The 14,833-nt window shown below is 39.2% G+C and overlaps 1 protein-coding gene across 1 annotated transcript in view; it reads left to right on the forward strand.

Annotated features, from left to right (window-relative positions):
- Positions 1-14,833, forward strand: part of vwf (von Willebrand factor) — a 124,118-nt gene that overhangs the window by 49,286 nt on the left and 59,999 nt on the right. The window contains exons 14-21 of the mRNA XM_066724656.1: positions 6,140-6,335; positions 7,183-7,398; positions 8,013-8,253; positions 9,125-9,219; positions 9,472-9,626; positions 11,459-11,562; positions 12,444-12,582; positions 13,611-13,745. Coding sequence (XP_066580753.1) covers positions 6,140-6,335; positions 7,183-7,398; positions 8,013-8,253; positions 9,125-9,219; positions 9,472-9,626; positions 11,459-11,562; positions 12,444-12,582; positions 13,611-13,745 — 1,281 coding nt within the window. The remainder of the gene's footprint in view (positions 1-6,139; positions 6,336-7,182; positions 7,399-8,012; positions 8,254-9,124; positions 9,220-9,471; positions 9,627-11,458; positions 11,563-12,443; positions 12,583-13,610; positions 13,746-14,833) is intronic.

The raw sequence follows: 14,833 nt of genomic DNA on the forward strand, positions 1-14,833 counted from the left end.
CATACTGTGTTGCATGAAAGTGGAATGGGAGAAGCTGTGACAGTCTCAACATTAGTGGTCATTGGGGCTGCCACCTTGCACAGGCGGCTGGCATGCCAGTGAGACCCGTTAGAAAGGCAAATGTGGAATGCACCACCTTATCCGTGACCTGCATAGGGGAGCACCAAAACGAACGTAGCTTGTGGTCACGATGGAGTTGACAGATCCTGACCCAATCCTGAGCAGAAATGCAGCATGCCTTCACCCTATGTGAATGATTGAAACGCAGCTTCATCTGGCACCAGCGGTGTGCGACTATGCTGTGTCCATGTGGTGGAGGGGCCGGTGTTCTAGGTTCCTGGAGCCTAGAGGAAGCTGCAGCTCACGTCCTTAGCATGAGAGAAGCCGGTGAACAGCCAATTTTGGAGTGCTGCGTGGCTCTGTAATGTAACCGAGTGCGTAAAAGTGCCGCAGAAAAAGAACAACCCTCGGCCAGGTGAGTTCTGATGCCATTCTTCAGGGTCCTGAACTTTACGCAGTTTAAAGTCTCAATGTACTCTGAAATTAAAGCATAGAGCAAATAAACAATTGGAAATAAAAAAGAATTCATGGAATCGTTTTAACAAAATTTAACCCCTTAGCTGACAAACCCCTCTGGTACCTAAATCCATGCGCTTCTCTTTAATCCCATGTGTACTCTTCACTGTTATGTTATTTGCCAAGTGTTTGGTATCCCATGAAAGCTGAGACTCTCAGCCTTTCTAACGATCAGCATTCTCATGACCCTTCCCAGAGCAGACTGCACGTTTACCCACCGGGTTCTGAATGCTGGCATGCGACATGGAATATAATTTGATGTGTTTGAGAATTAAATGCGCTAGTTGCCAAGAGAATGCACGTAACACTGCCAAATAATTCTTAAGAGGGTGTAGTAACACAGTCGGTAACTCTGAAATGTACATTATTTTTAAGTTTTTGGTAACCTAAACTTTTTTTTTAACCTCTGGCAGTTTACCGCTTACCTTTGTACCATTTCAGGTTATTCACTGGACTTGAACTGCTTAAATTTAAATAAAAACTGGTAAAATTGGGGTGTTCTAAAACTTTCTAAAACAGAGATACTCGACGTGTTTAGTATCATAGCAGGCCTATGGACAGGTCAAACTTAAAGTAACATGATAATGCATCCATTTCAGTGTTTTATGAAACAATTGAGTATTATTTAAACCTCACTATAAAAAATCCAGTCCCAATTCTAAAACACAGTGTAACGTGCTGGGGGTTTCCTGGCCTGTCTCCTGTGCCACTGATCGTCTTAGCGAGGCTTCAGAATCACCACAGTATTACATTACCAGCATATTGTACTTTAATATTATTTTTTAATAGTGGGTATATAACTGTTACTATACTACTACTATTAGCTGTCCTACAAAAAAATCTAATCGCCCACGTATCACCAAAATAACAAAAAAATAATAATAATAATTATTATTATTGTCTACACTTTATATCTAATATACGGAAGAGTCCTGGGGCCATGTCAAAGAATAAACAAAACAATAATTCATCATTTTGAGATTAAAAGTTAAATTTTCGAGTCGAATTTCGGAGGGTTTTTGTTTCACATGGACCCAGGGCTCTTCCATATTTATAGGATAATTAATTACTTTTGTTACAGTTGTAAAATTAACTCAAATAAAACGCAAACTATGGATTAAAATAAATGAATGATACTCACCTCTAGTCATTTCGTGCCAGAGGGCGGCAGCCAATTGTCACACTGGAGGGAGGTAGCCAAATGTCTAACTGCCACCTCAAATTCAAGTGCCGCCAACTTCGGCTGCCTAATTTTGCCTAATGGGAGTGCCGGCCCTGTGGGTACCCCTCTGGACGGACGGTGCCCCTAGCATTTGCCTATTTCTCCTATGCCATGGGCCGGCCTTGAAACCAGGTCCCGACAGTGTTGTTTAAGGTGTACAATGCCCAAGTCACCCTCATGTGCCATGGCCAAGACGTGTGCCCGAATATCGATGGGGATCACAGTGTGGAGTCCGTGGGCGATGCTCAAATTATTCCAGCTTGTGAGCTCCTCTTTGACATGGTCGTCTGGAACTGTACCAGGCCAGCCCGTGTGAATAAATGACAGAACTAAGGCAGGACTAGGTACTGCTCCGAAGCCAGCTGGAGTTCCTGGAGAGAGACTGCAGCCTATATTGGTGAATAAAGCATGTGGATGAGGTCAGGCTCAGCCAGTGGCATAGGTTTGGTTTCAGAATTGGGGGAGACATGTCTCTTACGCCTTTGGAGCCAGGCATACATCATTGCAGACAATGTAACATTCTGTCAACATTGTGGGGGACATGTCTCCCCCTAAACCTACGCCTATGGGCTCAGAGTATCAGAGCCTGGGGCTGCAGGTAGGATGTAAGGGGAGTGCGACAGCAGATCTGCCACAACATTTTCACGCCCGGGGGGTGAATTGTAATGTGAAATTATACTGTTGGAGCCTCTCAGATCAGCGGTGAGTGGCTTGTGGCCCATGCCTGATGTTGTAATCAGGATTGTGAGATGCTGGTGGTCTGACCACAGGATGAAGGTATGCCCATAGAGGTACATATGCCATCTCTCACATGCCCAGATACAGGCCAGAGCCTCATGCTCAGCCACTGAGTATTTTTGTTGTGCATGGGAGGCAAAGGCGATGAGCCAGTGTGGAGCTGGGAGAGCACAACACCCACTGCTGTGCTGGATGCATCGTAGGGGTTGAAGGTGGTGCTGGAGAGATCAAAGTGTGTGAGGACAAGTGGTGAAGTGAGTTGGGCTAGAAGCTAGACTGCCCTGGAGCAAGCAGGTATCCAAGCCCAAGGTGCATCCTTCCTCAGCATTTGATGCAGTGGTGCTGTGGTGGCTGAATACTTGGGCAGGAAGCGATGGTAGTATGCGGTCATCCCGAGTAAGGAGGCATCCTGATCTGTGTTACTGGGCTCAGGGAGGTGCTGGATTGCCTCAGTGTTGGAGTGGAGTGGGCTGATGTCGTCAACTGTCAGGCGAAAGTCGATGGCCAGTGCTGTGAAGACACATTTCTTGCCATTGAGAGTGAGGCGGTGTCTGGCCTGCCCCTTAAACAACAGGTGGGATGGCAGTCATGGGGCCGTGTACAACAATATCATCCAGGTAGATGACCACCCCAAGGATCCCTGCAAATATGGCAAACATGATGATGTTCTGGAAACAGCTGGGGGTGGTGCTGAGTCCAACAGGAACCCTTGTATAATGAAAAACCCCAGTGTGTGTGACAAAGGCAGTGAGATTACGACAGTCAGGATGTAGGGGAACCTGCAGGCACCCCTGTCAGAGGCGCTGAGAGCCGAAGGGAACCTACAATGTAAAGGGCACAGCAAGGGTCAAGTGAGAAAATAATTGCTGGACATAGAAAGGTTCAGTAGGGACACTGCCGCCCCAGAGTCCAGCAACAGTGGTATAACACACATTGTCCAGTTCAACTGTGCAGGTTTTAAAAGCTAATGATGTGGAGCTCACTGTGTGTATTGCATTTGTGAGGCACAAAAAGACTGTAGAGTCAGTAGGGGCGGAGTGGCAGACTTTGGCGAAGTGGTTGTTTTTCCGGCAGCGCTTACATCTTTGTCCATGGGCAGGACAGTTCTGAGCCCGAGTAGAGTTGGGAGGAGGAACCACACTTCCCACAGTGTGTGCAATGGGATGCCCACAGCTGATGCGTGTGGTTGATGTCTGAGCCATCAGAGAGAGAGTCAGGACTGTCAGCCCATCATGACTGAGCCACCTGGTGCACTGCAAGCGGAGGTGGAGAGGGGCTGAGGCAAGCTAATTTAGATTCAGACTCAATTTAAAAAGCTATTTGAATAGCCTTAGTGAGTGTCAGTGGTCCTAGTTGCTGTCTTTTCTGTACTTTGGGATTATTCAAATGTTGGTCTTTAATGAATTAATTTTGCAACGCGCCAAAATTACAAAAACTTACAAGGCTCCACTAATCTGCTATATAATGATGGACTGACTCACCCGCCTGTTGTCTACATTGATGGAAAAGTATTCTCCAGAGAATTATGCTCTGAGGTGTAGCAAACTGTGAGTTCAAAAGTGTAACATCGTCAGTATTCTTTGCAGCAGGACCAAGGGTTTTGAACATGCGTTGCCCTTCACCTCCCTTAGCAGTTTATAAGCATACCCTTTCTGTGGGCATCACTCACATCCTCCACATCGAGAGCTGTGAGGTATTAAGATTCCAGCCAGCGAGTCCAAGGCACAGGAGGCTCACCAGGTACAGCAAGGAAGGGAAGAGGCGGTGGAAGCAGAAATCCCATCGTCGTCGCCAATGTTATATTAGTAAATAAAGGATGCAGGACGGAGGTATGCTTAATAGGCAACTGCTTTTATTATTCTCCCTCATATCTTTACCATGGGCAGCACAGTGGCGTGGTGGTTAGTGCTGCTGCCTCACAGCTCCAGGGGTCCTGGGTTTGAGTCTTGGCTTGGGGTGCCTGTCTGTGTGGAGTTTGTGTGTGGTTTCCTCTGGGTACTCTGGTTTCCTCCCACCATCCAAAGACATGTCTAACCTATTGATTGGCTACTCTAAATTGCCCTGTATGAATGTGTGTGTGTGTGCCCAGCGATGGCCTTGTGTCCTGTCTTGGGTGTATTCCTGCCTTGCACCCTGTGTTTGCCAGGATTTGCTCTGGCATCCCTGTGACCCTCACCAGGATAAGTGGTTTCAAAAATTGATGGATGGATATCTTTAACATCAAGCAGATTGTCACTCACTTGCCGTGCATCAGCATAACATTGCAGAACATGCTGTGCATGTTATAGACATAACAATCTGCAGAATCACATGTATAAAGATCACAATAGAACAAATTCAGTATTTATATCTTGCGGGTTGACAGCTGAGGTGATTGAGCAACAAGCGAGCTTGGGGAGCTAAGAGTTTACTGGCTTTTTCCGGGCTTGATGTTATTTGGTCTTTGTCTTTCTTTTCTTCTGCTGTCCTCTGCAGCTCCATTTTTTTATTTTCCATCAGGCAGCAGGCAGACCTTAAGCAGGCTGTTATATCCTGTCAGATCTTTGTCTTTGATTTTGTCAGCTGTCCCAATAGAAATACAAAACCTGCTGTGGCTTCCTTTGGGACACCTGTAGAAAATGTTGCATTGTGGCTGTGAAATATCAGTTCATAGTGCTGCCACTTACTGCACTTCTCAGGTAATTATTGTATATGGGAGAATAGAATTTCTCATACAGATATGTATTTCCTGTCTGTGGCTCAAATTCTTGAAAAGAAATGGGTTACACCAGGAATTATTGTGTTGCATATTTTCTCTACATTGGTAATGTTCTTCTGTTTGTAAACAACAATATAATTGTAATCTGAATATATAATTGCAATGTTTTTCTTTTAATTTGAACTACCCCATTTTACTTGTCCTTTAAATAGATGACTTAAAAGAATGGACATGTAAGAGAATTTGATATGCTTGGTTTTTCAGTCAATCTAAATAAATTGTTGAACTGAAAACTCATAGGTCAATTGATTTCTCTTTAAATAATCTTTTTAGAGGGAAGATGCGGACAAGTCACAGATAATAATCATTTATTTGTGACAAAAATAGAAAACTAATATCATTCAATTATTTTACTGAAAATAAGTAATATTAAGCTTCTGCTGGATTACAGAAAGAAACAGATAATACCCGATTTCTCAATACACACAGTGGTCAGGCAGGCAGTGGGTGTGTTTTTCTCTCCTTCTCCCTCCTGCTCTTTTCTTGTCGTTGTCTCCATTATTCTGTCTCCATCTTCTCTAACTAACTTCTCTTTGTTCCCCCTTTATAAGGTTTTACTTTATCCAATCACATTTTGGCAGCACGACATCATGAGAAGGGTGCCTGATACAAATGTAACTTAGAAGTGGGTGTCTTTGGAATTTGGCTACGAGCCAATCAGAGGACAGGTACCCTGGACTTTGTACACATGCTCAGGGACTTCCTCGGAATTAAGGGAACTAGATAAAAAGGACGAAGTCTGTTTCCTGTACCAAACCAGATAGCATAGAATTTCCCATAGAAAAATACATTCTAACAAATAATATCTTACAGACAACTAACAGTATGTGACTTTCAATTGATAGCTGAGCCCTTCTTATGCGGGAAAAATGTGTGGCCTGTGTGGAAATTACAATGGAAACCAGGGAGATGACTTCATGACAGCTGCAGGATTGGTGGAGGCTCAAGTGGAGAGTTTTGGGAACTCTTGGAAGATGAATGGGGACTGTGAAAATGTGGTCAGACAGGACACAGATCCCTGTATACTCAACCCTAAAAGAGGTTGGTGACAACATGTTCCCACCAAGGTTAAAAGTTAAAATATAGTAATATAAATATAATTATGACCTTAAGTGTAGCTGTAAATGGCAGTCAGATTATAATAATTATAAAAATATTGAGTGATTCATTAGTTGTTTTCCTTTTTATATTTTGAAAATCTGGTAACATCTGCCCAATCTATTTTGTCTTAAGGATTTCTTTCAAATTTATCTAAAGTGCTCTGTTGCATCATCTATTGCAATAATGATGTCTTCTTGTAATAAGTATTATAAATCAGATTAATTTGAGTATATTTTTTATACTGAGTAATAGAAAAGAGGTTAGCAATAATGTAATACATATTACAAAACAATCATGAGCATCATATAATAATAATAATAATAATAATAATAATAATAATAATAATGATTAGGGTAGGTGTTATGGTTATATGTATTAAAATAACCTGTTTTGACATACATATTTCAATCAGACTATTTTATTTTACTTATTACAATCAAACGATTTTTTTTACAATAGGGGCTGTACAAAAAAGTGTTTTAAAGACATAGGCTGGGATTAAATCAAAACTTTGACACTAATAGAAAACTACAGAACTGTACTCAGTTGCGGTTTCATTTTCAGTAAGATGACACTTTCTTCTAATCAGAAATGTAACCGCTATGATGTACAGGTTAGTAGTTTTCTATTCGCGGGTGGGTCAAAGTTTTGATTTAAGCTGGACCGTAGTCTGACATTCAGACAGCCTTACCTGGTTCAGCTCTTATTTTCACAGCTGTCTTAGTTTTATTTTTTATTATTATTTTTATCTCTTTGTTTATTCTTTCCACATCTGTGCTGCCTTTAGTGCGATATGCGGAGGAGGCCTGCTCTGTGCTCATGTCAGCGGAATTCCAGCCTTGCCACTATGAAGTAAATCCCGCACCATTCCTGAAAAACTGCCGATATGATGTGTGCTCATGCTCTGATGGACAAGAGTGCTTGTGTTCAGCTGTATCTAACTATGCCACGTCCTGCGCCCGGAAAGGAGTCCTCATCAACTGGAGGAAGCCCAACTTTTGTGGTAAGATTGTAATGTGAAGTTAAAGGGGGAGTTTATATGCAGTGTTTTTAACTCATGAAATGATGATGCGTGTGCATGTTTGGCCCAAAAACTCTAATAGAGGTAGAGTTATGTTAGTTCTGCCCTTACTGGAGACAATTGTCAAGAATTTAAAGACCCTCTCCCTCTCAGAGTGTACATGTTTTTAGTTTATTGCACTTATTGCTGCTGTTTACCCGACATCATGAAAATTAAGGGCAAAGGAGTGAATGAAGTAAATTTGCTAAATTGCTTTTTTTGCAGGAAAATCCCAGAAAGGGTGTTTTGCATGTGTGGAGAACAATACTTGAGACACTTCCATTACAGAATCCATGGCTGTCATGTGAAAACATGTTCAAATAATTAAACCGTTTGCAGCTGTGGCTTGTGCCTTGCATATAGTGGTTTAATACTTTTTTTTTACTGATCTTACCTGAGTGGTTTTTCATGTATTTTTTAAGATGTATGGTATGATAATGAAGATCAATTTATTTAAAAATGTATTAAAGCCTTTTAATGACAAGGGGTGATGCTATTAATTAGTAAAGTTTAATTTCTATGGGCAGAGTGGAATTAATGTATCTGGTTTTCTGTAGAGATGAGCTGCCCAGAGGACCAGATGTATGAGCAGTGTGGGAGCCCCTGTAACCAGACTTGCCACTCACTCTCATTCCCGGAAACTGACTGCCAGGAACTCTGCATGGAAGGCTGCTACTGCCCCTGGGGCCTCTACAGCAATGATAATGGGGAGTGTGTGCACAAATCCCAGTGCTCCTGCCACTATGATGGAGAGATTTACCAGCCTGATGATTTCTTCTCTGACCATTCCACCAACTGGTGAGTCAACCAATTTGGTTTTGCAGCAATTTTTTGAATGCATTGACATTACACTGAACATAACCATAACAAAACTTCTATATATTATTATTTTACCTCTAGCAGCCAAGTTGTTCGATATATACTGATCATATTTCTTTGTCAACTGTGAGCATATTGCCCATGTATTTTATTGAATATGGACAGGACAAAAATAGGCAATATGTCTTTGCCAGGCAGGGTGTATTAATTATTAAACTTGTAGAAAGCTATTTACAGTTACAGACATTAGTTAATATTCTAATATTCTAAATTGCTCATTTGTTGATTGTTATCCCCAGCCATTGTTGTTTGAAAAATCTATGGAATTTATAATAATTTTGTTTTTTCACATTTGTGTGCGGAAAACAGAACCAAGAAAGATTACATTTTATTGTTATTTATTTATTGGCAGATGTCCTTATCCACACCCTTATATTTTGTATGACCATTTTTTTGTGTTTGAAACTATTATCCTTGGCAATGAGCTAATGTGTTATATTTTACATCCTTATTATGTAACATTTATTAGGTCAACTGAAATTATTGAACAAATATCAGCATATCAGAATATAGTCCAGAAAATCATTACACAAAATGAATTTCATTGTTTGGTAGGGACAATGGCCCTTATTTCCTCTTTGGGCAAACAGCACACAAACTGCCCACTCCATACAAATTACAGGAGCAAATAGCCTACAGGGAAAACCTGACTTAATGTGTATTTTTTTCTTTAGGATGACAAATAAGTTTGTATTGTTATATACTTTTTGATCTCAGTTTATATTTTTGTTTCTGGAACTTATTTTGAAATATTTTCTCAAATGCAAATCCCATATTTCTGAATTTCTAGTTATTGTAAGGATGGATCGATGCACTGCAGCTCCAATGAAATCCCAGGAACAATGCCCTCCAACTTTTACTTCAGTGACCTCTCACACTCCAGAGGTAAGAAATCCTGATCCAAAACAAAATTTCAATATACCCATTTTAAAAACACACATAATGATTTCCAAATATGATTGTGTGTTCAATTAATTATTGTGGGGGTGTTCTAACAGGAAATCTTCACAAAGAAAATACTGAAAATACATTGTAATATGTAGAAAAAAATGTGGTAAAAATATATATTTGCCTTGAAGATTCTTAGAGAAACAAAATTAATTGGTAGCTACTTTAAATTTTCTTGTGTCTTGTCAGTAAAAAGATCACTGATGTGCAAGCCACCCACGAGGAGCTTTGTGTGTACCAGCCCCAGAGACCAAGGGATAGAGTGTACAAAGACCTGTCAGAACTATGACCTGGAGTGTGTGAGCCAAGGCTGCATCTCAGGCTGCATGTGTCCTGCTGGGAAGGTAACATTATTGCTATTGTGTAGTGTCATAGTAGTTAATTAATTATTCATGCATAAGGATCTGTGAAATTTACGAGTAAAACCTAGCATCCAGGTAACCTTACATTTCCTTCATTATTAAATTATATTTTTATAATATAGACTGCTTTACATCACATTGGTATTATTGACTCAAATCAAGCTTCAGCTGTTCAGTCACTAATGCTACTGAGATGCTTAGAGGGGGGTATTATTAAAACGACTATTTTTATTAAAAAGTACAATGCCCTGAAAACCTGATTTTGATGGTTTCGTGTGAGCGCTGAGATTTCGGGGTGAACCACGCCCACAGCCCCGCCCATACGCTAATCTGGCCCAGTCTCCGCCCCTATAGTGCATTTCATTTTGGCACTCTTCATTATGTAAATCAAAACACTGACGCCCTGCAGTGCAATGTATGTATTGCATTTAATTCAGTCACTATCATCGTGCTGCTTTAAGCAATGCAAAGCATTATTATTACATTTAATTGTGGCATTAAAATACTACGATGCTATAGCAATTCAGCAGGGTTGTGCAACGTGTGTACTGCTTTTCATTATGGCATGACACATTCGCAACATCCTAAAGCAAAACGCTGATAATTTTTCGATTTCAACACAGAAAACAGCAGACACTTCTTCACACAGAGAGTTGTCACAATCTGGAACAAACTCCCCAGTGATGTGGCTGAAGCTTAAAAATTTGGGAACATTTAAAAATAGACTGGATAGGATCCTTGGATTACTTAGTTATTAATGGACACCAAACGAGCATGATGGGTCGAGTGGCCTCCTCTCGTTTGTAAACTTTCTTATGTTCTTATAAACATTGCTTTTAATTTTGGCTCTAGAAAGCTTCCATACCTTATTGTATTAGTGGACCATGGTTATAAAAACATTGATACTGTAACGTCCTAGCTCTGAGTATTGTCCTTCTCTGGAGACTGTTCAGCGCGGTTGCGTATTAACTTGTCCCTAATTTGCATATTGTCTTCCCATCGCCCGGTGCACCTTTTCTTATTTTACAGTTATATTGTTGTTGTTGTGTTGGGATGCCAGTTAGGTGGGGGAGGAGGGCAAGTTGTATTTGTGTTATTTTACTATGTGTATGCTCACTTTGTGTCGGTGTTGTCTGTGTACCCTACGTGCGTGTGTTTGCTTCAAGAGTTAACCCCCTCCTTCTATCATCCTGTCAGTGTCTCTGATCTGCTTGCAGTGCTTATAAGCAAAGCTAAGTGCATGACAGAAGTGTGTGCGTGTGCGTGTCAGCATCAGCGTCAGCCAGGTTAGAGCAATAAAGCTGTTACACCTGCCTACTGCTCCTTATTCCTATTACTCACGGATGAAGAGCATCACAATACCATTACAAAAATATATATAAACATTGTCTTTTTGTCTGTATCAAAATATTTGTAGGTTGTTTTAATTTTTTCACTTAAAAGAACCCAACAAATAATATTGTTTCACCTGTGATTAAGGGTTGCAGCAGCCTGCAGTCTATACATTAAATGTATATGTTTTGGTCATGTATTACACAAGGTGGTGCTGTTTGTCAATCAAATATTAAACAGACTGTATTTTTGTTCCTTCACACACACACACACATCCATTGTATAATCTCCAGGCCTGTTCAATAGGCTTATGTTACAGTGCAAGACCCTTTAGTTCCCAGCTGGATTCTGTATATGGGATTTTATTTTTACACATATCAAAGCTTATTACATTTTAAAGGCAGACCTCTGAAAAACCAAGGGGAGAGGTTAAGTGTTTGGTATAGCTGATCTGGTTAAGTTTTTTATGCTTTGTTTTACAGGTACGGCACAAGAGTACTTGTGTGTCTCCAGAGCTCTGTCCATGTTTTCACAATGGCAAGGCATATCCTCCTCAGGAATCAATCAACATGGACTGCAATACATGGTAAATCATTTTGGGGATTCTGGATACTGGCAGGCTGGATTCTAAACCATGTTGCAAGGGATTTTAGCAATTGTTTAGTATTATTGGAATGTATAAATTGAATTTCAAGAATAGACAACAATAGATTTAGCAATAGATTCAGCTCTCTCGCTTCTGCCCAATAAAGTATAAATGCCCAGTTGTTATTACACCCCAATATCATCATGCTTTCCATGGTTATTTTCTCCCATGAATCACTACAAGGCAGCCTCCAAGGCTTCCCTTCTGTCTTGACAGCTCCTTGTTTACACCCAGTTGGTCCTGCATTAGCACAAGTAAACCACTAGCATTACAATCTAAAGTAGCTTGATCTGTGCTCCAAATGAAAGTTAATGACAACACTACATATTAGCTGTAGCTGTATTTGTTATATTCAGACACTGAGGGGCTTAATGGCTGGTTCTAAATGTATTTGTAAATTGTTGCATTTGCTTAACAATTCACATGAAATAAAAGCACCAGGATTGAGAACCAATGTTCTAAGGCACATATTAGGCTGTTTCAGAGAACAGTGGTGGTGACTACTGTACGTATGTTATCTGAAGCAAACTCACCTACATACTAGTTAAGCCAGTGTGTGCTAGAAAAGCCTGGTCAGAACATGGGTGAAGTAAGAGTCTTTTTTGGCTTTTTCACATCTTACTTTAATTTAAAAATGTACATTTTTTTTTTCACTGGAAAGCTATTTTTATATATATAAATATAGCTCTGGAAAACATTAAGAGACCAGTCCAAGTTCAGAAATCAATGTTAAATGGTCTTTTAATTTTTTCCAGAGCTATAATTGTATATGTAATGGAAAGTATGGTTGTAGATTATGAACTGCTGTCCGTTTTTCTTAGTGTGTGTCGCAACAGGAAGTGGGAATGCACTGAGAAAGTGTGTGACGGTTCTTGCAAAACTGTTGGGGAGGCTCATTACCTGACCTTTGATGGGTTGAAATACACCTTCCCAGGACTCTGTCAGTATGTACTAGTGCAGGTAAGCAAAATAAAAATGTGAGCCCTAAAGTATAGATATTAAATTTGTGTTTGTGACAAATCTCTTGCTGTATGCTTTGGTCTTTCTTCAGCATGCCTGATTATACTGGGTTGAGTCCAGGGTTCAACAATATGCTGTAGAGGTGCTGTGATTTGCATCAAGTCCATAGATGCTTTAGTATCTGAGGTGTTGTGCCAGGGTTTAGTGCAGGGGCTTCAAAACTGGTTCTAGAAAGCCCTAATACAGATCAAGTCAACAATTTACATTGGAACTGACACGTACATATCTTTGAAACTTCAGATCATTGTTTTCTCTATTTCAAAGTTAAATAAATAAATAAATACATAAATAAATAAGGTGGGATATGTTTATTTGCCTTTTTGTAAGTTTTATATTTTTAATTAGCAAAATTTGTCATTTTGTTAGTTACGTTTTAAAATAATCAATAATCCAATTGTACATTAATCATCAATTAATGTATATAGTCACATATATGGTCTCAGATTACCAGTCACTGCCCAGATACAGGCCAGATGTATCAGTACATTTTATCCCAATCAGAAATGGCAGTTTAAAAGCACCAGTGTCCAGCTATTGGGCCATAGACATTCACACTCTATTATAATCATAGACTGAGACTGTGATAATAGGAACAGATTTTCATATAACTCACTCATATCACATAATACCTAAAATTGTGAAATCTAAAAATGTAGAAAATGTAATTCTATTTTCATTATAGAGGATACAGGTATTAGATATAGAATTGTATCTTATGTTCAATTGGTTTCAACAAACTGAAAACATAACATTGTTAAATAATATTGTTTAATGAACAATATTAAACTAAATAAATCACCAAATAACATTATTTAAAATAATGTGGATTATTTTGATAACAACTGTATGTTTATTTGCAGTTTGGGTTTTGGAAGGAAACTTTTTTATTCTATTCACTTGAGTTGTTTTGGTTTAAGTTTATCGACTTGTCAAATGAAACCATGAAAAATAAGTAATTTTTTCTTTAGGATTTCTGCAATGGCAATGAGGGCAGCTTTCGCATTCTGGTTGAAAACAGTGTTTGTGGAGTCCCAGGGCACAAATGCATGAAGATCATCACTGTGCTTTATGAAGGAGGAGTCATTGAGATGATGCATGGAAAGGTGAGGAGAGGAGACTGACCAGTCTATTAAGTGGACATTCATAGTTATTAAGTGGACAAGTCATAGTAGCACAATATGTCTGTCAAAATTCCATGATCTAAAGTTTTTGTATGAATACATTTATTTGAATAAATTATTGTCATGCAGAAGTCATATGTTTTCATAAGTCATAAGTAAGCAAATTCCAACAAATTCTGGTCTATTCAAAATCATTGACAGAAATAATTTTGGTTCAGTGTGTGCTTATACACAGGGCCCTGTGTTTTATGTAACTGTGTTTTTTTCAATTGTATTTCAAGTGCTATGCACTAGATGCAGCCACTCCAGATATAGTAATCAAATTCACAATTAAGAAATCAACACATGATACTTTTACTATTTCGAAATAGAAAAACTAGACATACAGGGTGAATTGCAACAAACTTGCTGAGTTAGTATGGTACTATCTGGGGATCATCATTTGAACTACCTGGACTATTTAACTGTTGTTCTATCATAACAATGTTGCAGAGATCATACACATCTGAATCACAGGAAATGAGAAGTCAAAAAGAGAATTCTGTGTAACACACTTCTAGTTTGGGATTTCTTGAGGGTCTGATAACATGGGAGCCCCACACTTAACCCATTTCATCAAATTAACTATAGAAAAGAAAAAAGTTAATTATCTAATATTGGTAATTATCACCCGTAATCACTTTTTGACCTTTTGACACTATTCTGCTAATATGACTTGGTATATTTTCTATATGTAAGGATTTTTGTTAGATAATTTACACAGCCTAAATGTAGTAATAGCTAAGGTTTAATACAAAGTCTATAACCCTTATACTGCTTCAATAACCATATTTTCAAATTTTTGACCATAAATGATCAATGGGTGATCAGTATAAACTGATTCTGATCTGCTATTACTTAATTAACACCACTTGAATGAAAACTTGCTAATGGAGTAGTTCACAATAACACATTATATATACACTCACCTAAAGGATTATTAGGAACACCTGTTCAATTTCTCATTAATGCAATTATCTAACCAACCAATCACATGGCAGTTGCTTCAATGCATTTAGGGGTGTGGTCCT

The sequence above is a fragment of the Amia ocellicauda genome, chromosome 15 (assembly GCF_036373705.1).
Source record: "Amia ocellicauda isolate fAmiCal2 chromosome 15, fAmiCal2.hap1, whole genome shotgun sequence".
Lineage (NCBI taxonomy): Eukaryota > Metazoa > Chordata > Actinopteri > Amiiformes > Amiidae > Amia > Amia ocellicauda.